The sequence below is a fragment of the Diorhabda sublineata genome, chromosome 7, assembly GCF_026230105.1.
Source record: "Diorhabda sublineata isolate icDioSubl1.1 chromosome 7, icDioSubl1.1, whole genome shotgun sequence".
NCBI lineage: Eukaryota > Metazoa > Arthropoda > Insecta > Coleoptera > Chrysomelidae > Diorhabda > Diorhabda sublineata.
Window position 1 is genome coordinate 32,313,311 of NC_079480.1, and position 25,678 is coordinate 32,338,988.

At 34.3% G+C, this 25,678-nt stretch overlaps 2 protein-coding genes across 13 annotated transcripts in view; one reads left to right on the plus strand and one right to left on the minus strand.

Moving 5' to 3' along the window:
- Positions 1-25,539, plus strand: part of LOC130446395 (glutamate-gated chloride channel) — a 135,245-nt gene extending 109,706 nt beyond the window's left edge. For 6 of the 12 annotated variants that reach the window (XM_056782630.1, XM_056782631.1, XM_056782637.1 and 3 more), the window contains one exon: positions 7,265-7,823. In XM_056782630.1, coding sequence (XP_056638608.1) covers positions 7,265-7,429 — 165 coding nt within the window. In that variant the 3' untranslated portion in view covers positions 7,430-7,823. Of the gene's footprint in view, positions 1-7,264; positions 7,824-21,413 lie in introns of those variants that run through there. The other 6 variants (XM_056782634.1, XM_056782633.1, XM_056782638.1 and 3 more) reach the window with 2 other exon arrangements.
- LOC130446394 (facilitated trehalose transporter Tret1-like) lies at positions 7,943-18,943 on the minus strand. The gene is made up of 2 exons (XM_056782629.1): positions 18,815-18,943; positions 7,943-14,022 (listed from the first exon to the last, which is right to left on the minus strand). Exons 1-2 carry the CDS (start codon positions 18,864-18,866, stop codon positions 12,713-12,715), a joined length of 1,362 nt encoding a protein of 453 aa, XP_056638607.1. The 5' UTR covers positions 18,867-18,943; the 3' UTR covers positions 7,943-12,712.
- Positions 25,540-25,678: the final 139 nt, after the last annotated feature.

Sequence of the window (25,678 nt, forward strand, 5' to 3'; positions counted from 1 at the left end):
GGAAAGAATTAAGAAGAGTTTCTATTGAACTGACAGGAGGTTGAGCTATTGATCTATTGTGAATCCGTTCACCTTGTTTTTTGGAATAGGTTTTCTCTTTAGTATCGATAAATGTTTATGAATAAAGTGTCGATAAAAATCACACGGTACAAGATGCTTTAATTGAGGATCTAACCTAACCAAGTTTTTCTCGAATCTTCCATAGAACTATGGGAGGAGGAAAGAATTAAGAAGAGTTTCTATTATACTGACAGGAGGTTGAGCTATTGATCTATTGTGAATCCGTTCACCTTGTTTTTTGGAATAGGTTTTCTCTTTAGTATCGATAAATGTTTATGAATAAAATGTCGATAAAAATCACACGGTACAAGATGCTTTAATTGAGGATCTAACCTAACCAAGTTTTTCTCGAATCTTCCATAGAACTATGGGAGGAGGAAAAAATTAAGAAGAGTTTCTATTATACTGACAGGAGGTTGAGCTATTGATCTATTGTGAATCCGTTCACCTTGTTTTTTGGAATAGGTTTTCTCTTTAGTATCGATAAATGTTTATGAATAAAATGTCGATAAAAATCACACGGTACAAGATGCTTTAATTGAGGATCTAACCTAACCAAGTTTTTCTCGAATCTTCCATAGAACTATGGGAGGAGGAAAGAATTAAGAAGAGTTTCTATTATACTGACAGGAGGTTGAGCTATTGATCTATTGTGAATCCGTTCACCTTGTTTTTTGGAATAGGTTTTCTCTTTAGTATCGATAAATGTTTATGAATAAAGTGTCGATAAAAATCACACGGTACAAGATGCTTTAATTGAGGATCTAACCTAACCAAGTTTTTCTCGAATCTTCCATAGAACTATGGGAGGAGGAAAGAATTAAGAAGAGTTTCTATTATACTGACAGGAGGTTGAGCTATTGATCTATTGTGAATCCGTTCACCTTGTTTTTTGGAATAGGTTTTCTCTTTAGTATCGTTAAATGTTTATGAATAAAGTGACGAGAAAAATCACACGGTACAAGATGCTTTAATTGAGGATCTAACCTAACCAAGTTTTTCTCGAATCTTCCATAGAACTATGGGAGGAGGAAAGAATTAAGAAGAGTTTCTATTATACTGACAGGAGGTTGAGCTATTGATCTATTGTGAATCCGTTCACCTTGTTTTTTGGAATAGGTTTTCTCTTTAGTATCGATAAATGTTTATGAATAAAGTGTCGATAAAAATCACACGGTACAAGATGCTTTAATTGAGGATCTAACCTAACCAAGTTTTTCTCGAATCTTCCATAGAACTATGGGAGGAGGAAAGAATTAAGAAGAGTTTCTATTATACTGACAGGAGGTTGAGCTATTGATCTATTGTGAATCCGTTCACCTTTGTTTTTTGGAATAGGTTTTCTCTTTAGTATCGATAAATATTTATGAATAAAGTGTCGATAAAAATCACACGGTACAAGATGCTTTAATTGAGGATCTAACCTAACCAAGTTTTTCTCGAATCTTCCATAGAACTATGGGAGGAGGAAAGAATTAAGAAGAGTTTCTATTATACTGACAGGAGGTTGAGCTATTGATCTATTGTGAATCCGTTCACCTTGTTTTTTGGAATAGGTTTTCTCTTTAGTATCGATAAATGTTTATGAATAAAGTGTCGATAAAAATCACACGGTACAAGATGCTTTAATTGAGGATCTAACCTAACCAAGTTTTTCTCGAATCTTCCATAGAAGTATGGGAGGAGGAAAGAATTAAGAAGAGTTTCTATTGAACTGACAGGAGGTTGAGCTATTGATCTATTGTGAATCCGTTCACCTTTGTTTTTTGGAATAGGTTTTCTCTTTAGTATCGATAAATATTTATGAATAAAGTGTCGATAAAAATCACACGGTACAAGATGCTTTAATTGAGGATCTAACCTAACCAAGTTTTTCTCGAATCTTCCATAGAACTATGGGAGGAGGAAAGAATTAAGAAGAGTTTCTATTATACTGACAGGAGGTTGAGCTATTGATCTATTGTGAATCCGTTCACCTTGTTTTTTGGAATAGGTTTTCTCTTTAGTATCGATAAATGTTTATGAATAAAGTGACGAGAAAAATCACACGGTACAAGATGCTGTAATTGAGGACCTAACCTAACCAAGTTTTTCTCGAATCTTCCATAGAACTATGGGAGGAGGAAAGAATTAAGAAGAGTTTCTATTGAACTGACAGGAGGTTGAGCTATTGATATATTTTGAATCCGTTCACCTTGTTTTTTGGAATAGGTTTTCTCTTTAGTATCGATAAATGTTTATGAATAAAGTGTCGATAAAAATCACACGGTACAAGATGCTTTAATTGAGGATCTAACCTAACCAAGTTTTTCTCGAATCTTCCATAGAACTATGGGAGGAGGAAAGAATTAAGAAGAGTTTCTATTATACTGACAGGAGGTTGAGCTATTGATCTATTGTGAATCCGTTCACCTTGTTTTTTGGAATAGATTTTCTCTTTAGTATCGATAAATGTTTATGATTAAAGTGACGAGAAAAATCACACGGTACAAGATGCTATAATTGAGGACCTAACCTAACCAAGTTTTTCTCGAATCTTCCATAGAACTATGGGAGGAGGAAAAAATTAAGAAGAGTTTCTATTGAACTGACAGGAGGTTGAGCTATTGATCTATTGTGAATCCGTTCACCTTGTTTTTTGGAATAGATTTTCTCTTTAGTATCGATAAATGTTTATGATTAAAGTGACGAGAAAAATCACACGGTACAAGATGCTATAATTGAGGACCTAACCTAACCAAGTTTTTCTCGAATCTTCCATAGAACTATGGGAGGAGGAAAAAATTAAGAAGAGTTTCTATTGAACTGACAGGAGGTTGAGCTATTGATCTATTGTGAATCCGTTCACCTTGTTTTTTGGAATAGGTTTTCTCTTTAGTATCGATAAATGTTTATGAATAAAGTGTCGATAAAAATCACACGGTACAAGATGCTGTAATTGAGGACCTAACCTAACCAAGTTTTTCTCGAATCTTCCATAGAACTATGGGAGGAGGAAAGAATTAAGAAGAGTTTCTATTATACTGACAGGAGGTTGAGCTATTGATCTATTGTGAATCCGTTCACCTTGTTTTTTGGAATAGATTTTCTCTTTAGTATCGATAAATGTTTATGAATAAAGTGACGAGAAAAATCACACGGTACAAGATGCTGTAATTGAGGACCTAACCTAACCAAGTTTTTCTCGAATCTTCCATAGAACTATGGGAGGAGGAAAGAATTAAGAAGAGTTTCTATTGAACTGACAGGAGGTTGAGCTATTGATATATTTTGAATCCGTTCACCTTGTTTTTTGGAATAGGTTTTCTCTTTAGTATCGATAAATGTTTATGAATAAAGTGTCGATAAAAATCACACGGTACAAGATGCTTTAATTGAGGATCTAACCTAACCAAGTTTTTCTCGAATCTTCCATAGAACTATGGGAGGAGGAAAGAATTAAGAAGAGTTTCTATTATACTGACAGGAGGTTGAGCTATTGATCTATTGTGAATCCGTTCACCTTGTTTTTTGGAATAGGTTTTCTCTTTAGTATCGATAAATGTTTATGAATAAAGTGTCGATAAAAATCACACGGTACAAGATGCTTTAATTGAGGATCTAACCTAACCAAGTTTTTCTCGAATCTTCCATAGAACTATGGGAGGAGGAAAGAATTAAGAAGAGTTTCTATTATACTGACAGGAGGTTGAGCTATTGATCTATTGTGAATCCGTTCACCTTGTTTTTTGGAATAGGTTTTCTCTTTAGTATCGATAAATGTTTATGAATAAAATGTCGATAAAAATCACACGGTACAAGATGCTTTAATTGAGGATCTAACCTAACCAAGTTTTTCTCGAATCTTCCATAGAACTATGGGAGGAGGAAAAAATTAAGAAGAGTTTCTATTATACTGACAGGAGGTTGAGCTATTGATCTATTGTGAATCCGTTCACCTTGTTTTTTGGAATAGGTTTTCTCTTTAGTATCGATAAATGTTTATGAATAAAATGTCGATAAAAATCACACGGTACAAGATGCTTTAATTGAGGATCTAACCTAACCAAGTTTTTCTCGAATCTTCCATAGAACTATGGGAGGAGGAAAGAATTAAGAAGAGTTTCTATTATACTGACAGGAGGTTGAGCTATTGATCTATTGTGAATCCGTTCACCTTGTTTTTTGGAATAGGTTTTCTCTTTAGTATCGATAAATGTTTATGAATAAAGTGTCGATAAAAATCACACGGTACAAGATGCTTTAATTGAGGATCTAACCTAACCAAGTTTTTCTCGAATCTTCCATAGAACTATGGGAGGAGGAAAGAATTAAGAAGAGTTTCTATTATACTGACAGGAGGTTGAGCTATTGATCTATTGTGAATCCGTTCACCTTGTTTTTTGGAATAGATTTTCTCTTTAGTATCGATAAATGTTTATGATTAAAGTGACGAGAAAAATCACACGGTACAAGATGCTATAATTGAGGACCTAACCTAACCAAGTTTTTCTCGAATCTTCCATAGAACTATGGGAGGAGGAAAAAATTAAGAAGAGTTTCTATTGAACTGACAGGAGGTTGAGCTATTGATCTATTGTGAATCCGTTCACCTTTGTTTTTTGGAATAGGTTTTCTCTTTAGTATCGATAAATATTTATGAATAAAGTGTCGATAAAAATCACACGGTACAAGATGCTTTAATTGAGGATCTAACCTAACCAAGTTTTTCTCGAATCTTCCATAGAACTATGGGAGGAGGAAAGAATTAAGAAGAGTTTCTATTATACTGACAGGAGGTTGAGCTATTGATCTATTGTGAATCCGTTCACCTTGTTTTTTGGAATAGGTTTTCTCTTTAGTATCGATAAATGTTTATGAATAAAGTGACGAGAAAAATCACACGGTACAAGATGCTGTAATTGAGGACCTAACCTAACCAAGTTTTTCTCGAATCTTCCATAGAACTATGGGAGGAGGAAAGAATTAAGAAGAGTTTCTATTGAACTGACAGGAGGTTGAGCTATTGATATATTTTGAATCCGTTCACCTTGTTTTTTGGAATAGGTTTTCTCTTTAGTATCGATAAATATTTATGAATAAAGTGTCGATAAAAATCACACGGTACAAGATGCTTTAATTGAGGATCTAACCTAACCAAGTTTTTCTCGAATCTTCCATAGAACTATGGGAGGAGGAAAGAATTAAGAAGAGTTTCTATTATACTGACAGGAGGTTGAGCTATTGATCTATTGTGAATCCGTTCACCTTGTTTTTTGGAATAGGTTTTCTCTTTAGTATCGATAAATGTTTATGAATAAAGTGTCGATAAAAATCACACGGTACAAGATGCTTTAATTGAGGATCTAACCTAACCAAGTTTTTCTCGAATCTTCCATAGAACTATGGGAGGAGGAAAGAATTAAGAAGAGTTTCTATTATACTGACAGGAGGTTGAGCTATTGATCTATTGTGAATCCGTTCACCTTGTTTTTTGGAATAGATTTTCTCTTTAGTATCGATAAATGTTTATGATTAAAGTGACGAGAAAAATCACACGGTACAAGATGCTATAATTGAGGACCTAACCTAACCAAGTTTTTCTCGAATCTTCCATAGAACTATGGGAGGAGGAAAAAATTAAGAAGAGTTTCTATTGAACTGACAGGAGGTTGAGCTATTGATCTATTGTGAATCCGTTCACCTTGTTTTTTGGAATAGATTTTCTCTTTAGTATCGATAAATGTTTATGATTAAAGTGACGAGAAAAATCACACGGTACAAGATGCTATAATTGAGGACCTAACCTAACCAAGTTTTTCTCGAATCTTCCATAGAACTATGGGAGGAGGAAAAAATTAAGAAGAGTTTCTATTGAACTGACAGGAGGTTGAGCTATTGATCTATTGTGAATCCGTTCACCTTGTTTTTTGGAATAGGTTTTCTCTTTAGTATCGATAAATGTTTATGAATAAAGTGTCGATAAAAATCACACGGTACAAGATGCTGTAATTGAGGACCTAACCTAACCAAGTTTTTCTCGAATCTTCCATAGAACTATGGGAGGAGGAAAGAATTAAGAAGAGTTTCTATTATACTGACAGGAGGTTGAGCTATTGATCTATTGTGAATCCGTTCACCTTGTTTTTTGGAATAGATTTTCTCTTTAGTATCGATAAATGTTTATGAATAAAGTGACGAGAAAAATCACACGGTACAAGATGCTGTAATTGAGGACCTAACCTAACCAAGTTTTTCTCGAATCTTCCATAGAACTATGGGAGGAGGAAAGAATTAAGAAGAGTTTCTATTGAACTGACAGGAGGTTGAGCTATTGATATATTTTGAATCCGTTCACCTTGTTTTTTGGAATAGGTTTTCTCTTTAGTATCGATAAATGTTTATGAATAAAGTGTCGATAAAAATCACACGGTACAAGATGCTTTAATTGAGGATCTAACCTAACCAAGTTTTTCTCGAATCTTCCATAGAACTATGGGAGGAGGAAAAAATTAAGAAGAGTTTCTATTGAACTGACAGGAGGTTGAGCTATTGATCTATTGTGAATCCGTTCACCTTGTTTTTTGGAATAGGTTTTCTCTTTAGTATCGATAAATGTTTATGATTAAAGTGACGAGAAAAATCACACGGTACAAGATGCTATAATTGAGGACCTAACCTAACCAAGTTTTTCTCGAATCTTCCATAGAACTATGGGAGGAGGAAAAAATTAAGAAGAGTTTCTATTGAACTGACAGGAGGTTGAGCTATTGATCTATTGTGAATCCGTTCACCTTGTTTTTTGGAATAGATTTTCTCTTTAGTATCGATAAATGTTTATGAATAAACAGTGACTTAAAATAATATATTTATTCCACAAAATTGATACTGGAAGAGAATTTTTTTTACTTAATCTAGCCGACGTGTTAAAAGTTCCATTGGTTAGTCTTTTACCCAAATTTAATTCATAGAGCATGTCTACAATTTTTTCGCATGATTTAAGAGTGCCATTAAAGTGTTAATTTTGGATTAGTACGAGAATATTCATAGAATAGAACAGGAATGTCAGGAAACGTTTCAGAACTACTTTTCAGTGGCACGTGATTTCGTGATACATAGTAAACTAAGTTCGGATCTGGAACGTCGCCGAAAATTCGATTTTCGTTTATTTAAAGGAAATAGATCGGACCTGTTTTCTTTTCAAAAATAATCTAACCTTTAGTAGGTGTCTTTTTTACAGGTCAGGAAAAAAGAGCCTCCGCATCCTATACGAGTAGCAAAGACCATAGACGTCATAGCGAGAATTACATTTCCAACAGCCTTCGCAATTTTTCTTATATTTTTCTTTTATCACTACAAGAGCTTCACCAACATCACGCATGAGGATTAAATTTTAATTAAGATTAAATGGACATTTTCCATTTATGCTTGTATGTAATAAACTACTGGATTATCAACGCAATTCTTACCGATTACCGATTCTTACGATTCTTAACATCGTATAATAATGAAATAGGAGAATTTAATAATTATTCTTTTTACCAAAAATCCTACAAGTGATTTGAAAGTTGAAGAAACATAATAGAAAATGTCCAGCCAATTACTTTATTAAAATTAAATAGTTATAGTTCATATTGAAACTTTGTTAAGCAATTGTGATAAGCTAAGGCCCGATCGCCTATATTATTTATTGTATAAAGGTAAATTTTAGAAATTTAAACATAAGCATGATTTTTTCTGTACTTTTTGTCAATTTTTAATAATTGATAACACATCATAATCAAGTGGTCCAATAATGTGTTAAATACCTATACCATAAAACCTCTCCATTCCCATACCAATAATATCCGTTCACTAAGTTTTCAAAAAATAATTTCATTCGATGTATACAGGGTGATTGATTAGTGTAAAAGCGCCTCCTTTGTCCTCCGAGATATCAATTTGAACATTTGAGATATTATATCCATAATTAGTCTTCAAATTTGGAAATTTAAAATATGCAATAAAATATAAAATGTTTCATGCAAAAAAATGTAACTTCGATAAGGCACAGCATTCTTAAAAACCCTGTAAGATTGTAAATAATTTGGTAACCGCTATAATCCCTCAAATTTTTAAATTGATATCTCGAAGGAAAAATGAGGCACTCAATTTTATCGTACTAACAAAACACCCTGTGTATATATAAATACAGGGTGTCCCTAAATTTGATTGCCTAGCTTCTAGAGGAAATTCCTTGGGTCAAATTATACTTTAGGAGTCGGGGTTTGTGTGAATGACCCCTGCTGCACGTAAAAAACTAAAAATAATCTATCATTTGAGATTTATCGTCAAAAAATTTATTTTCAAACTTCAACTCCCTGTATCTGGGAAAGGATGCGTTTGCTGGCATAAGTTCCCTATAATTTGACCCAAAGAATTTACCCTAGAGTATTGGCAGTCGAATTTATGAACACCCTGTATATGAGAACTAGGATATTCGGTATAGCAGCAAATTTGGAAATGAGAACTATTTATTGAACTTCCGAGCTTACGGGAAATCATCAGGAATGCCACAAAATAAGCCAGGTGTCGTCTTATATACGTCAATATTTAGTTATTTTTTGACCACAAATTATGTCCTGGAGACGTAAAAATCACGTGTCACATGTCACAATCATCTTTTAACGTCCTAGTTTTTCTTGACTTGACTTACCAGTTTTATACTAAATTTTCCCACCAATAAACAATCTCCTGAGAAAATTAATTGTAATTAATTAATTCTAGAATCTTTGCATTCATTCTTCGACTACTAAACTATAAAGTGGACTGTAAGGAATTGGGTCTTTGTCCCTATTTAAGCTACTCTTACATCTAGCAATTTCCATGCTTTCAAATGCATCCAACGATATATTATTGGATACATTTGTTAACAATTTTACATTATTAATATTTATGTCATGATTGTGACTAGCAGCTTTATCGGCAATAACTGATTTTCCGGTCCGACCATATTCCAAATGAGCTATGTGCTCTTTAAACCGGACAATAACGGATCTCTTAGTCTGCCCGATATGCCGTCATAATCACCACAGTTTATTTCATATATAAGTACCACTTTTTTTCAATGTATTGTTTGATTTATAAACCCACTCTGCTAAATATTCCTTCCAATCCTTTTGTATGTATAAAGAGGATTGAAATGTACCTGAGCAAATTTTCCTCGTTTTTCACTTTGGGTTTGGAAAAAATTGGTCTAGCATAGAGATTTCTTAAACCTATGACGATTTATTAACCTATTTACAATTCTTTTATCATAACCATTGATTACAGCTACATCTTCAATGAAGGACTTTTCCTTATTTTATCTCTCGATGGAAAGTGGAAAATGGATTAAACGATGGATACAATGAAAAGAATCAGTCGGAATATACCTGCACGTAGCGTGTTTTTCCTAAATACATCAAATTCTAAACTATTCTTAATTACTAAAGTATCTAAAAATGGTAACTGTCCATTATTTTCCATTTCATAGGTGAACTTTATAGATGGATATTTTGAGTTTAGTTTGCCTTCTTCTATGGCGAAAATATCCATATACCTATACTATATACCTCGGGAAAATACTGAAACTCTTGACTGATTTGCTTCTCAAAATGACTCATGAACAGTTCAGTCATGAACGGTGATAGGCAGTTTCCAATTGCTGTTTCTTTGTCTTGCTTGTAGACTTTGTTGTTGTATTGGAAATAGTTTTGTTCCATTCATATTTTGGTTAACTGTAGATATTCTTTAATTACATCAGCTCCCAAATTATTAGATCTCAGTAAGTCCTCAAGGTACTCGAAGGTCTGCGGGATCGGCACGCTGAGAAATAAGGAACTTACATCAAAGGAGATTAAAATTTCCCCATCTTTAATTTCTGTAGTCTTCACTTTGTGAATTCTTCACTGAAAAACTCTCAATTTTGATGGGAAGATTTTCAAACTCCTTAGTTAACCACCTGGAAATATTGAAACTAGGTGTACAAATAGGTCTCATTGCCTTCCCAGGTTTGTGAATTTTGGGAAAACAATAGAGCTTTAACAATGTTGGGTTAATTCCTTACAGCCCACTCAATAGTTTAGTAGTCAAGAAATGAATATGAAGATTCCCGCCAAGGAGTTATGCCCGCTAGAATTTTCACGGGAGAAGGTTTATTGGTGGGAAAATTTAGTATAAAACAGGTAAGTCAAGTTAATAGGTTTTATTTTACCTTCAGTCTTTGAAGACGATAACTTGTAGTGGTGATAAATGAAATAGAAGAGATATAAAAATTATTCGTTCACTCCCAACAAAAGGGAATTTTTATTTATAATTTCTATGAACTAGATATGCTAATATGATATTGGAAACAGCGTATGAAGGATCAGTAAGCTTTTGCCTTCTTGGTAGCTAGCTAATATGAGTGCAAACCGGTTATTCTTTTCATTGGTAAACTCAATACCTACAGTAATGGACTAAAAAATATTCAATATACTCCCCTACTCTCTCCACATACCTTTCCATACATTTTTTCCAATGATCGAAGCAATGCTGGAAGTCTTCTTTGGTGAAGGCCTTCAGGAGCTCTGCCGTTGTTTGCTTTACCGCTTCCATCGACTCAAAGCAGATCTTTTTCTAACCTTTCAAGGAAATCTGAGCAAACCCTTTGACGCAAGAGCTTTTGGTCAGGAGTTGGATTTTTTGGCAAGACTTTTGTCATGTGTAAAATTTTTCTACCCGTTTATTTATCGGCGTTAGCAGCCTCGGCAATCATCCGGATGCTCAATCGACGATCTGCACGCACAATTTCGTTGATTTTGGTCACTGTTTTCGGAGTGGAAACAGTCACAGGGCGACCTGGGCGCTGGTCATCTTCAGTTCTCTCTCAGAACTCACTAAAGCGCTTAAAGCACTCAAAAACACGCTCACGGGATAGAGAATTGTCATAGAAGTGCATAGACAAGATATCTAGATACCCAACGCTCTACTCGTTTAGTACTCCACCCGTCTAGGGCACCCTCTAGGCGCGCAGTCTCGTTATTTAACATCCAGAACATCGTATTCCATGTTTCCTCATTCGTACTATTTTTTCTGGTCTTAGTTCTACTCCCAATCTGCATATAGATGAACAAAAGAATTAGATTGAGCCGCGTTGGAATTTCGGCTCCCACTTTGGAGCCAGCCATTATCAAGAGAAGGGTGGTGGTGTTTCGTTCATTCGTATTCCGATTCAGTGGTCTCAATCAAACAAAAAAATTATGAAATGATTAAAATAGAAAATAAAAATTAAATGCTTACCATTAACACTAAACACAATCACTTCTAGTCTCGATGGCAGGTTTTGAGGATTAAATGTGTGGAGTTCGATTTCCCGGGGGTTTTAGAGGAAATGTTGTTGTTGTGTGGATGAAGAAGGTGTTAACGATAATCTTTGGTTATCGCCTCTCGTGTTCAGACAGTTTGGACGTTTCTCTATTTCGATAGCTTCTCGAATAATCCTGAACTTGAAGAAGCGAACTAGAGCTATAATTTTACTTCTATTCAAATCGATTGTGTAACCGGTATGGATACGATGTTCGGCAAGGGTGAAGAAAATATCAGAATTGGTGACAGCAACAAGAGTTTCTTTACTCTGAGGGAAACTCGTTGATTTGTTTGGCCTATATCGTAATACGGGCAATTTGAGCAGGTGAAAGTGAAGATGGCGCCAGATAGCGATCGCTAGGGAATTTGAATAGCAACGTACAAAAATCTGTATAAAATGATCATCGCTACAACGACTAGATTTTTAAAATAAAAAGAGAAAACTAAACAAAACTTGTTCAACGGTAAAATGATCTTATTGGTTAATTCTAATAAATTACGTGAACCAAATAGCAACGCTTCTTGAGGTTTGTTATAGAACACTAGAGAGACGTAATACCGTCGAAAATGGGTAGTAGATATAAAACTTTCCTTGCAATTCCAAACCGTATTCAAGAGAAGATGTAATTCAATATTCGTGGAGGCATTAGCCAGGAAGAAAATATCTAGAAGATGGAGTTGATCATCCTTCATTCCATTCCTCTTTTTCGGTTACTACTTTCAAAATAATTCTTCCCCAATGCTACTATAATAGGTAAATGCTACCGAATGTTGTGAATTTCAACAATTGGTTATCGAATCATTGAAGTTTCCTCCATAAACTTTGAACCAATGATGAAATTGCCTTAAATTTAAGCAATACTCTTGGGAAAGATATTTCTGAGGTAAAAAAATTTGATTACAATAATATTAAAATTGGCACGTGCATCTTAGTCTTTTTTATTAATATATTTACCCATTTCAACTTGTTGTTTATTGCAATGGGTTCTTAGGATAATGATTGTGGATCCTTCACAAATTAACAAAGGTAAAAGATTTAAGATCAAAATTAACAATGTTTATTTACATTCATTATAATATACATCTCTGACAATCCCATCGAAGCATTACTGTTTTTATACTATGAAGCAATTATTTAGACAGCTCAAATTATAGTTTATTTATCTTGTAGGATATTTACTGCAATGAGTTTGGATATTTGCTGTTTTGTATCACTTCAGTAAGTTTTAAGTAAAAGTTAAAGTTACAAGTGTCTTAATCTCTAATAGACCCCAAAAAAGAATTAGAAAAATACATTTTGAACTAACTAATTCTTCTCTAGCATCAACTGTATCTCGTCCAAAGTTTTCCCTTTCGTTTCCGGTATGAAAAAAATAACATACAATGAAGTCATAAAAGAACAAGATGCAAAAAAATAAAAAGGAACATGAATGCCGTAAGTATCTTTCATAATGTTGTACAAATTAATTGAAATCAAAGCCGATCCGACGTATACGGTATCCACCAAAGCCATGCCCAAAGCTTTGATTTTTGACGCGAAAATTTCAGCAGTTATAACTATAGGCACCATCCCTAAACCATATTTATAAACCAGAGCATAAACCATAACTGAAACTAAGGGTAGCCAATTAAAGTCCATAGAATCGTGTTTTAATTCCTTCAGATGAAAATATACGGCTAAACTAAGAAGACTTAAACCTGTTAATATACTGGAAAGACATAACAACATTTTCCTTCCAAATTTATCGACTGTACTAGAGGCTAGTGCAGCTGCCAAAAACATTATACTTGCAAAAATAATAGCCGTCAATGAGGGTTCCAAATACACCGAACCGGCCGCTGCTAATATTTGATGCATATTCATTAATATGACATTGACACTGCTGAATTGTTGGGCTGCGTTCAGAACGGTCATAATTAAAAAAGCTTTTCTATAACTTTTTACTTTGATAATATCTTTAATGCCGCCATTTTCAGATTTTTGTCTCTCTACGGCCAACATAATCTCAGTCAGTTCTTTTTCAACTGAATCGTAGGATCTGTAAAATTTCAACGATTTTTCTGCCGCTTTTCGGTTACCACAAAGAAGTAGGTAGTAGGGAGTTTCCGGTAACAAAGAAAAAATAGCTAATTCAATTATTAGCAAGCATATACCTATAATCGGTGGCGTATTGTAAGGTGCGTAAGGACCTGTTATGTAAATAGTTAAAACTCCTGTAAGCATCATCAAATATATTATGCTAGATAGAAATCCTCTGATTTTTTGATCTGCTATTTCCGCAATATAACAAGGAGCTGCAACAAAAGCCATATCCCCACCCATTCCTGCTATCACACGTGATAAGTAAATAAATTCGAGTCTTGTCACAAATATTAGAATAGTCCAAGCTACGAGTAGTAAGAAAGAAGCAAGAAGTAATGATTTTTTTCTCCCTATTCTATTCACTAAATAAACGGTAAAAGGAAGTCCTATGATAGCTCCCAATAAAACCCACGTTTCCAACCATTCAGCTTCGTGTTGGGTCATGGTTATGTGACCTTTTCCACTGACAAAGTAAGGTATCATTGGCGACGTCCACCCTACAGTCATACCATCCGAAATTGCCATTAAATTAGCTACAAAAAATAAATGTATTTAAAGCATAAATAATAATCTTAAAAATATAGGATCATGGCATCGTCCATTCTCTATAAATCTAAATATTTCTGAAGTTGTTCAAAATATTGGACCCCTGTCATACTATATGAAAGAAATCGATTAACCTAATACTGAAAAAGAAGAAGAAGCATATGACGCAAACCAGTAACATAAGACCAACAATGAATGTACGACTAAATATGTCACTCAATAAGTCATGTGACTGATACACAGATAGCGCTGTCAAGTACAAACTGTCAGAAGACTATGTGTAATATTCCATAGAAGGAAAACCTTCTTGTATGGAAGATTAGTTGTAAAAGTGTCCAGTTGAAAACAGCAAATTATAATACGAAAATTCGCCAAAATAGCGCTAGTGTAGCAATTGAAAATATGAATTAGCTGTTATATATTTTATGTAGAATTTTCGAATAAATTTGTATATTATAAGTTTCTTCGAAATATTTTTGTAATTTAATTTACTATCCTACTCTAATAGTTTGTGGCGCTTTTTTTTTAAATTCTTCCGCTTGCTACTATATGGAGATGGTTCTCATTAACTTTACATTCCATAATTTTCATATTTCAAATAGTCAGAAAAAAGTGACAGCCATTTAAGTGAAACTACTTTAGTTATTTTCAAAATAATTTCGGGTGTTAATTTATCATTGCTTCTTGATAAAAAAATACAGTACAAGCTCTGCAATGGCTTCAAAAGTGTTATCCGGACTCTGTTCCATCAAAAGAACTATTTGTTTTTGGTTTGCCGAATTTAAACGTGGTCGTACAAACACCGATTATGGTGAACGTTTTGGTCGTCCAATTGAGATTGTTACTACAGAAAACATCGTAAATTGAGATAACTGAGGCCCTTAAGATATCAGAAGGCAGTGTGTTTACTACTTTGCATGAATATTTGACCATCAGAAAGCTTTTTTCAAAGTGGGTGCCGCGTTTACTCACAATCTTTCAAAAACAACAACGTGTTGATGATTCAGAGCAGTGGTTAATCATGGTTACACGTAATAAATCAGATTTTTTGCCTCAATATGTGACAATGGATGAAACATGGATCCAGCATTTCACTCCGTAATCAAAACGATCATCATCTGAATGGACTGCAGCCGATGAACCACGTCCGAAGCGTTCAATGGCACAACAGTTAGCTGGGAAGGTTACGGCATCAGTATTATGGGATGCGCATTGAATATTGTTCATCAATTATCTCCAAAAGAGAGAGGCAATCAATAGCAATTACTACATAGAGTTGTTGGATCGTTTGTTCCACCAAGACAATGCACCGATTCACAAGTCTATGGCAACGGAGGTTAAATTGAACGAATTGCTTTCTCATCCACCGTATAGTCCAGATCGGGCCTTCAGTGATCACTGGCTATTCGCTGTTAACACACAACAAAGAAATTCAGCTCAAATGAAGAAGCAATTGCTGAATTTTAAGCCTGTTTTGAGGCAAAAGACAAATCCTTGGGCGATTTATTACATATTGGACTTGTCATTATTATTGTTATTATTATTAAAGTGAATTGAGTCAATTTAGCCCATTATTTCACTATATAATAAAAGATACAGTATTTATATTTGTATATTAGATGAACTCAAACTGCTCATAAACTGACTCATGACCACTTTCACTCTCACCATTCAATTGTCGTCAATATTTGAGCTGTGGCTATTAACAGCAGTACTTGGAGCCATAATGGCGTAATATTGTACTCAGCGACGACCGTAGAAAAGAGAGCGACCGCACTGGGACAGAAAGGTCCTATATCTGGCAATAAATCGAAAAAGTAATTAGCATAAAAAGTTTACTTTTCATAATTTTTGGAGAAACCAATATCTCCTTTATTACAACACAGGTAAATGTTAATGTTAACATTAATCCCAAGCGTTTACTACATGTACTAAAGTCAGTTTTCTATTGATAGTGTACGTGCATTTTTGTAGATTTTTTTGTGTGGATTTAAAGTTATATTTTCAAATTTTTTGCTTGAATTTCAACATGGAACCTTCGACTTCAGGTGTGTAACAACATTTTAATAACATAATCTCCGTAGAAAAGTTTATGTATTTAGTTAATATTATTTAAAACAAAAAACAAAATAAAACAATATTATTTTAACAATTTACAAAATATATTTAAGCTTTTAGTTGGCTTCCAATGTAGTCCAAGTTTTCAATTATTTTTTTTATAAAATTTTTGTCTGTGGAGGATAGAACTCTTTAATATTCTCAGAATTTCAAATAAAAATGAAATTGATGAACAATTTGATTATTTAAAAGATGAAATAATGAAACGAACGAAATGTGAAAGTGAAGAGCTTTTAAAGCGCTTAAATAAAACTTTATCATATTTCAAATTTAAATCGCGCTGGATGAAAGCGTTCAGAATAGAAAAAAGGGGTTTCTCAAAAATAATGCTGAGTGGCTTGATACATCAATTCCATTTAAAATGATATAAGATGTAAAGACTTCTAAAAGGAAAAAAGATCGCCCAGAAAGTTCCGATGCAAACGAAACGACTAAAAACAAAATAGTTGAGATAGTCTACATCAATAAATGTATTAAATTATGCCATTCAAATTAGTTTAAGAGCTACTAGAAAAACGCAATTTTCAAAAGTGTTGATATTACCAGTACATATTTGACACGTGCGAGTCGATAGCATTTAAGAAGTCGCTTGAGAAACAAATTATGTCAGGGGAAGACGCTCTAGCGGTTTTAGTGGACGCGAAGTTATCTTGACACCAGTGTGACATAATCATTATCAGGGCTCCAGAAAAATTTTTCCACCGTCATAACCATTAAAAGAAAATTTCAAAAGAAAAAAAATTGAGTGCCTTCCTAAAGAAGCAAGGGATTTATTAAAATCGAGCTTCTGCAACACTGTGGTTTTGACAAAATTAATGACGCCAAAGATGGTAGAGAAAGCGATGACAAGAACAGCTCTTTTGATTCTGAAGATGATGGAAATAAATTACTAGGAGAAAATAATTATATCTAACGATAATGTCTTTTCAATTAAAATAAAACTCAAAATGTTAACTATGTGTTTTATTTGTATAAGTAATAACATTAATAATAATAAACTTTGGCATATATTTATAGAGTTCCTGATTTATTGCTAGGTATAGGACCTTTTCGTCGCAGTATCGACTTTATATTGGAATTGCTGTTGACAGGTATGTGCACCGGATTACTGAAGTAACAGTTTGAATGATTATTACTTATTGTAGCCGATCACCTATTATGTTTATTGCAGGCAATCTGATAGTTCAACGTTATATTAATGATAATTTACAAATTATTTTGGTGACTTTCCCGTCCACAATCTTTCTTTTTAGAAACACCATCCATATTCACATACATACAGGGTGTCCCACGGCGAGTTAAAACTAGCCGTATATGGCAAAATACTTATAATAGTAGAATTATGAAAATTTCTACGTTACAGACCCTTATAAATTATTTTTTTTCGAGAATACCCTTGAAGATGTGAAAATGGTTTCTATTCGGTTACTCTTAGCAAGGTCAGACGTATTTGAATCTATGCTGAAACATTTTTCATTTTATACAAGGTGTGCATAAAAAGGGTTCAAAGTTTAACTTCATAATTACCAGATTTTTTCATTTTTTCAATTGGAACCACTCGGTTTTTCTATTTTAATGCATTCGGGGGTAAAAAATGAGGCAAATTCATGTATACTTTCGTATAATTAAATCCTCCCGTTATCCAGATATTAAATGTTTTCTGTAAATTTTTAGAAATGCCAATGCAGGTCAATAACTGGTTTAATTCGATTAACTTTTGCTTCAAATGAACCGCATAGCTTCAAATTGTTAAGAATTCTTTTAACAGTATGCGAGTTTGGTCGAGGTCCATCTGGATATCATGCAGCAAATAAACTACATGTTCTTGTAACAACTTTGTCACATTCACCATGTATTAAAAGCAAATTTACATAATCTCAGTTATTAAATTGAGAACGAGCCATTTCGAAAGTCATTTAATACGAAACCTACTAAAACTATACATGAAAAATTAAAACTTGTTAAAAAATACAATAATAATTTAAAACCTCAAATATATCGGAAACGAGTAAAAGTTGGAATGGGATTTGTAAACAAAATTTGATTTTTTTCACACACCTTGACAAAATAAAATTTATACCACACCTGCATCTCTAAAAATTTAGAGAAAACATTTAATATCTAGATAACGGTAAGTTTTTTTAGGTGTAGAAAAGTATACATGAATTTGCCTTATTTTTTACCCCTGAATGTATTAAAAAAGGAAAATCCGGGTGGTTCTATTTAAAAAAATAAAGAAATTTGATATTTATGAAGTTAAACTTTCAACACTTTTTATACACACCTTGTATAAAATGAAAAATTTTACAACATAGGTTCAAATACGTCTAGCCTTGCTAAAAGCAAACGAACAGGAAACATTTTCATATCTTTAAGGATGTAGTCGTAAAAAAATAATTTATAAGGGTCTGCAACGGTCAAATTTTTTACAAGAAAATTAATAACTCAAAAAGTATGCATTTTTCGAAAAAAGTTTCAGACAAAAGTATACTAAAATTTTAGTTCTTATCCGAAAATCCAAATGTAGAAATTTTCATGATTTTACTATAAGTATATATATAAGATAGTTTTAACTCGTCATGGGACACCCTGTATATGGTAATAATGAAAATATAAAGAACAGAAAAACGAACTAGTTACAAATTAGATGTTACTACTTACCTACAAGGGCAGCAGAAATTTGATAAACTGTACCTTTTTCAATTTTGTACATTTTTTCTAAATGTGATTAGAATTTTTATTTAGCTATCTCTAACCGAACTGAGCTTACAGACTGCTAAAATTAAAATTAAAAAATTAAAGCTAGATGTAAATATTAATTTATGAATATGTTAATTGTTGTAATTCGAAGTATTAAATGAAATCCTGTTTATACTTTAATAACGGTTTTATAGATATAATACATTTTCCAACGGATCTAACAGATAAAAACAAAATTTTACTTTTTGACATTATTCACTCCGATGCAATTAGAGAAAACACAGTTGTACTTATATTAGAATAAAAGAAGTTTAATCAGCCCTCATTGTTACAAGAGATACTTGATTAGTGATAGGGAAGCCCAAAAGGGAAAATATAAAACCTTAATATAGGAAAGTGCGTCGAAAGCTAGTAAAGTATAGTACAGACTAATATAGAAATGAATCTTTACAAAAAATCGATCGCATCATATTAACACTAGACAAGATTAATAAACTTTAACTCAAAATACCGTACTGCGATTGTTTTTAACGCATTTTGTACAATAAAAATTCATCCACTTACAAATCCTGTCAAAAACCGTAAGTAAAATTGTGTGCTTTGCAACCACGACGTCGTCGCCCGCGAAAGCTACAAGCCTCCCTCGGCAAAATCAGTTTTAGTAGCCCATGGTACTAGCACTGAATTTTGGGGAACCCCTCCAGTTATTTTGTACTTCTTGGGGCCGCTCACTGTATGTTAGATGAGGATTCTGTAGGTGAAGTAGGAAGCTACCATCCTCTGCAGGTATCCTATCGTTCGAAGGGCCTCCATAATGCGGTCCGATCTAATTGTATTAAAGGCGTTCTAGTTTTTAGTTCCTTCTTTCCATCTGGCACCTGAGATCGATTCTTTTGCGGTGTTGACGACGAAGTTTTGGTTATCTCCTAGTTCTACTACGGCTTCTATCCTTCTGTGTAGTACACGTTCAAGGATTTTACCGGCCGTATTTAGCATACAGAGCGGACGATGGTTCATCCGATGGCCTCTTTTCATTTGACAGAAGCCCTAGTCTCTGCCGCTTCTACGTGGTAGGAAATGTTCCATCATCAAAACACTCGTTATGCTCTGAGCATCAAGGATCAGTACTGGTTCTGAGTTGATGGTTATTTTGAGGGAAATGTTTGGAATACCATCTGGACTAGGGATCGAAAAAATAAGAATAAGATTGCTTCTGGTAGATACCTGCCTTGTACATCCTGCTATAACCGATCTAACCAATACCACAAGTGCTAACACCAGAAGTGTCCATAAACCAATGGACAAAATTGTCATAAAAAGCCTTAAGTCACTACCGAAGATGGATTTTAATGGAATTGGTAAGAACAGATGGAAATTTTAAGGCTATTGTCTTGGACGCAGTACAAAGGATCAGCAGGAATGAGGTACTGAATACACTGTTTACACCACCACTACAACAACACTCACAAGTACACTTGCGCGTTTCGATAACCAAGTTATCGTCTTCAGAGACTAGTAAACTAAAATCTAATGACTTGACTTACCTGTTTTATACTAAATTTTCCCGCCAATAAACCTTCTCCAGCGAAAATTAATTCTATCGGGAAAAAGCTCCTTGGAATAAATGTAAAGATTCCCGCCAAGGAGTTTTTTCCCGCTGGAATTAATTTACGCGGGAAAAAGTTTATCGGTGGGAATTCCACCTGGACGAGACGCTTTTACGTTTTTCACTCTGTCGTAAGCTTCTCACAGTTTTTCTTCTTTAATTGGCGGAATCGTCTTCCCTCTCATACTGTTCTACGTAAAGATAGTTTCGATATTTTTGGAAACGAAACTTCAACACTCTTCTGCATGAGCTGAGGGCATGTTGGCAGTGGCATATATAGGTTTTTCAATCGCGTCATGACCTACCTCCACTTCATCCAGCAGCTCGCACCATCATTGCTTCTTAAGGAATCTGATAGCTTTATTGATTTTCCGTCGAGTCCCTTTGTATTTTGTCCTCAGTTCTTCGAATTGTGGTTTTATCCGCGCCCTTTTCGCAAGACTTCTCCTTCTGGTGTACTCGATTGAGTCGCTCCACCAGTACACCGGTGATGACTTGTTTCCTCCTCACTTCCAAGGCATAGAAGCATCACAGGCATTGGTGATTCCTCGTTTGTTTTTGCCGCCGCACTGTCAGTATCGATCCGGTGATTTTTCAGTGCTATTAAAAACGCCTGGATCGAAAGTGCTAGTTTTCCAGCCATTTGTTTTGGTCTTGCAGATTGCTAATCCCCTAATTCTGTTCGTGGGTATCTTCCAGAGTATCTCGCTATGATCACTGGCGTTGTAAATATCCGAAACCTACCAGGTGTAATTTTCTCTGACAAGGCTGCTGCTCACAAAGGTGACCAAGGTCCAATATTGAGCTCGCCACTGTTCAGCAGAACGACTTTTGTGTGTGTGATAATCATTAACCTTAATAATGAAACAAAACTTCAAGCTTATATTTATATTTCATGTAAAAAATCCCAATGCTAATTTAACAGGTGGTTTGAACATTTTTGTTTTGTTGTAGTGTTACCTGTTGTTTTTGAAACAAGCAAATGATAGGATCATTGAGGATAAATGAAATATTTTTTAATGCGGGGGTCATCGGAAAAGGTATTTATCGTGATTTGGTTCTGTGAGTGCTCGAGAAATAAAATTATAAAAACGAAATCATAAAGAGATCGAGCATCATATACTGAACACACTATTCAATAACACACCAATAATCACAATAATATGGTAAGTACATTGACTGCGTGCGTTTCATCAAAAAAGGTGAATATGTATGTTAATTGTAGTAAACAGTATGACCAACAAATCTAAAAAGTCAAAGCGAAATTTTCGTTTCAAAATATTGAGAGGAAATTACACTTACACTTAAAAGTGTAGCTGGTCAATCAACATGAATACAGTACAGCAGACAGCGCAGTTTACCTTTATATATGATCGGAGATTGATTTTAGGTCTCTTCTGATTTAAAATTAGGTTTTTTTTTCTCTTATTTTTAACGAAAAGGTGAAAATTTCACGTTGAGGTCTTTATCAAAATATGACTTGACACTGACAATTTTCTTTTACGTGTAGTAGATTCCGTTGCAAAAATTTTCGAATCTTTATAATTTTTTTTATATTTTCTCATACAGTTTCAAGAAACTTCTTCATTTCCGTCGGGCAATTAAGTGTCTCCTTGAGGTTGGTTTTCATATCAAACTGCTGGTATGCGGTAGAAGTCGGTGTGCTTAACCGACACAGGAACGTTACAACTTTGGCAGATAGGACGACTTTCTGACCACAAATAGCCGTGAGGTTGACGCGGAGACTTCTTATTGTCACAGCTTCTCTCCTATTCAGAAAGTTTAGTGGATAGATGTTATGTAATGCAGCAGTACTCTAGCTCAATATATAGCGCCAAGATTTTTGAAAGGGTTTTTTGGAGTTAGTCTTCAGATCATTGGCAAGCTGAACTGGGATTTCGGGAGGATTCTTTGTGGTTTCTTTGGCATGGCAATCTGTAGATTCGTTTTCAGCAATTCCAGTGTGCGATTGAAGCCAGATGAGAAAGACTGTTATCAAGAACAATGAGAGTTTGGTAGATGTCGTGAATGTTTTGGACTATTGGATGGTCGGTGAATATGGTTGTATGGAGTGATAAATTTGAAAGCTACTGTATAATTTACCAGTGTAAACACTACACGTGGAGGTTAATCGGAAAGAACTTATGAGTTCGTGGTTTGTAGTGACTACGCAATAGACACCGGATTCAGCTTTAGATGCATCCGTATAGAGAATTACGTCGAAGGATTTTTATACAAAATTTTTGTAATCGAATTTATGTTGTTTTGGTATTTCGTGGTTCGTTAATGCAGTTTTTTTATCGTATTCATGACCTTTTAGTCTATTTTCTAAATACTGAGATGTCTGCCCTATATAGACAGCTCACAATCAGTACAAGGTACTTGATATATAATATTAATACTTTTGTTTTTGGGAGTTTTAGATACAAATCCTTTAAATTTTTAAATTTATGTTATGGAGGCCTAATCGTTGAAGAAGTAAATAGATTTTCTGAACATTAAACTTGGAAGGAAATTTGAGATATTCTCCGCTTAGTTTGATTTAAAAATAAGTATTTTCCTTTTTTGATACTATTTTTATTTCGTTCCAAAATCCCGGATACCTTTTTCAATAACCTTGTATAATAACTAAAAACACTTGCCAATTTCGAAGTCACACATAATATTTTGATATTTTATTAGACATTCAGTTTGTATTCTAAAAGTTTTATCAAAATCTCATAAAACACACAGTCCAACGATATTCTAAAATAATACTGACCCAGATCATTTTTAATTACTGCAAATATTGTAATTAAATAAAACATGACAATGAAATATTTGATGAAAAATCAAGTCATTTATTGTAAAACTATCTAATGAAGATAATAAATTTGAAAATATAGTGCTAAAACCTCAAAAAACAAATTAAGAAATGAAGAATTCTTCAACCCCAAAACAATAAAAAAAAAATGAAAACGACAATAGATCTTTGAAACCAATAATAAAACAAAACACTGTGGTACATAGTTATGCCCAGTGTATTATGGAGTGGTGCTATAAGAAGACGTATTTCAAGATTTATATGGCACAAAAAAGCTAAAAAATGATTTGGTACAAATGTTTTGACATAATACAATTCCTTGGCGGGAATTCCAAGGAGTTCTTTACCGCTGGAATTAATTTTCGCGGGAGAAGTTTTATTGGTGGAAAAATTTAGTATAAAACAGGTAAGTCAAGTTAATAGGTTTCAGTTTACCTTCAGTCTCTGAAGACGATAACTTGGTTATCGAAACATGCGTCAGAGAGTGAGTGTTGGTATGAACAGTGTAATCAGTATGAAAATCACGGTTCCAGCAATTCTAACTTAGATGGAATGAGGTGACAAAGAGAAGATTCATTGAAACATGCAGTAGAAAAGAGAACCAAGCGGTAAGAGAAGACGACGACGATTAGTTGCCTGCGGTTTCAGCTCGATAGTTCCCCAGCTGCAAGATTATGAAACCATCTATGAAGTATTGAAGTGTTTAAAAGCATCACTGACTAGCGTGTCGGCATTTTTAGGCTGACATACGAGTTTTTTGTAATCGATACATACATTGTAATCGATACGATACATTGACCGTTTTTATATCTACTGGTTTAGTTTTTCGTTTATGTGTATGTTTTGCTAACGATCAGAATGACGCTCTGTTCTTGTTTAAAGAGGTCTAAAAAGTGTATCGTATTTTTACTAGAGTCAGTCGGTTATTTGCTTTACTTGTAAACGTTCGAGTTACGAGTTTTAATTAAAGTATTCAGTTTTCACGAGTTTATTATTTACTTCACCTGATCCACAAAAATTCTACAACAGGTTATGGGCCCAGGTGTGTAGTGGAAGTAAATAATTGTTCGGTTTTTTTTCGGTGTAACGGAAAAGTGAAGTGCGGGTGCGACTGAGTAAAAACTAAGTGCATTCGGCTATCGTTCGCCGGTCAAGTTTGCCATAATGGAAATTGACAAACCGAAAATAGATAAACTGCGTGATGCTGACAACTGGTCGCAGTGGCGGTTTGTGATGCAAACGCTATTGGACAGTGACGACTCGTTAGAAATTTGTGAAGGGACAGAACAACGGCCAACTGAAGGATTTACGGACTACCAGAATATACTTAAAAAATGGATCAAAAGAGAGAAACTTGCCCGTAAGTTGATTGTCACAACAATTGAAACAAAACCCTTGCAGTTAATTATGAATTGTACAACGGCTCATGAAATGTGGTCAAAACTGCACAGTGTTTACGATCTTAAATCCGAAGAGAGCCTTGCGTTGGTACAAAAGCAATTTTTTGAATTTAAGTGGAGTCATGATGGTGGTATTGCGCGTCACATATCAAGTCTTGAGCAGCTGGCAAACAAGATGGATAAGTTGGGTGGTAAGATACCGGAATCTATGTTGATAACGAGAATACTCTCCACATTACCACCTAAATTCAACTTCTTTCACAGTGCTTGGAATTCCACAGAACAAAGCAAACGTACTTTAGAAAATTTGACAACAAGACTACTAACTGAAGAACTAAGATTTGGCAGTCAAGAAAATGTTGAAGATGAGTCTAAAGTAGCGTTAGTTTCAGGAAAGTTTGCTGGAAAGAAAAATCGTTTCGGGAAGTCATCTTCAGCTGATTCTGTGACGCGTTGTTCGTTATGCCGCAAAAACAACCACACGTTTAAAGACTGTCGGGGTTGTTTTTCGTGTGGCTCCAAAAAACATCTATTAAAGGACTGTCCAAATAAAAGTGAAGGCTCGTCAAGTAAAAAGAGAGAAGCCTTTGTTGGGAATACTACCGGGAGTGGACAAAATCATTGGCTCATTGATTCTGGAGCTTCGCAGCATATGACAAATCGACGGACCTGGTTTGTAAATTTTAAAGAATTTGCAAAACCAACTATGGTTTATGTAGGTAATGGTGCCGCCGTGGAAGCTTTTGGAAGTGGTGACATTGATATGGAGACATTTGTGAACGGTGAGTGGTGCCCAGGAACAGAAGCAGTTGCTACCATAGCTGGAGTTTCAGATGAAGATAGTGACCAAGAGGAATTTGAGATCCAGAGGTAGAACCAGTTTCAATTTCTCAACAGATGCAGCTAAAATCATCGACTAATTCTTCACTCACCAAGAGAAAGATCCAATGGCTACGGAGAATAGTTCGCGATTCCAATATAAAGATTATTGCTATGGAAGACGAAAAAAGAAGACT

Coding starts and splice junctions, on each gene's coding strand:
- LOC130446394 (XM_056782629.1), bottom strand. CDS start 18,866: ATGTACAAAATTGAAAAAGGTACAGTTTATCAAATTTCTGCTGCCCTT. Junction 14,023..18,814: donor AATTTCTGCTGCCCTTGTAG/GTAAGTAGTAAC, acceptor TATTTTTTGTAG/CTAATTTAATGGCAATTTCG.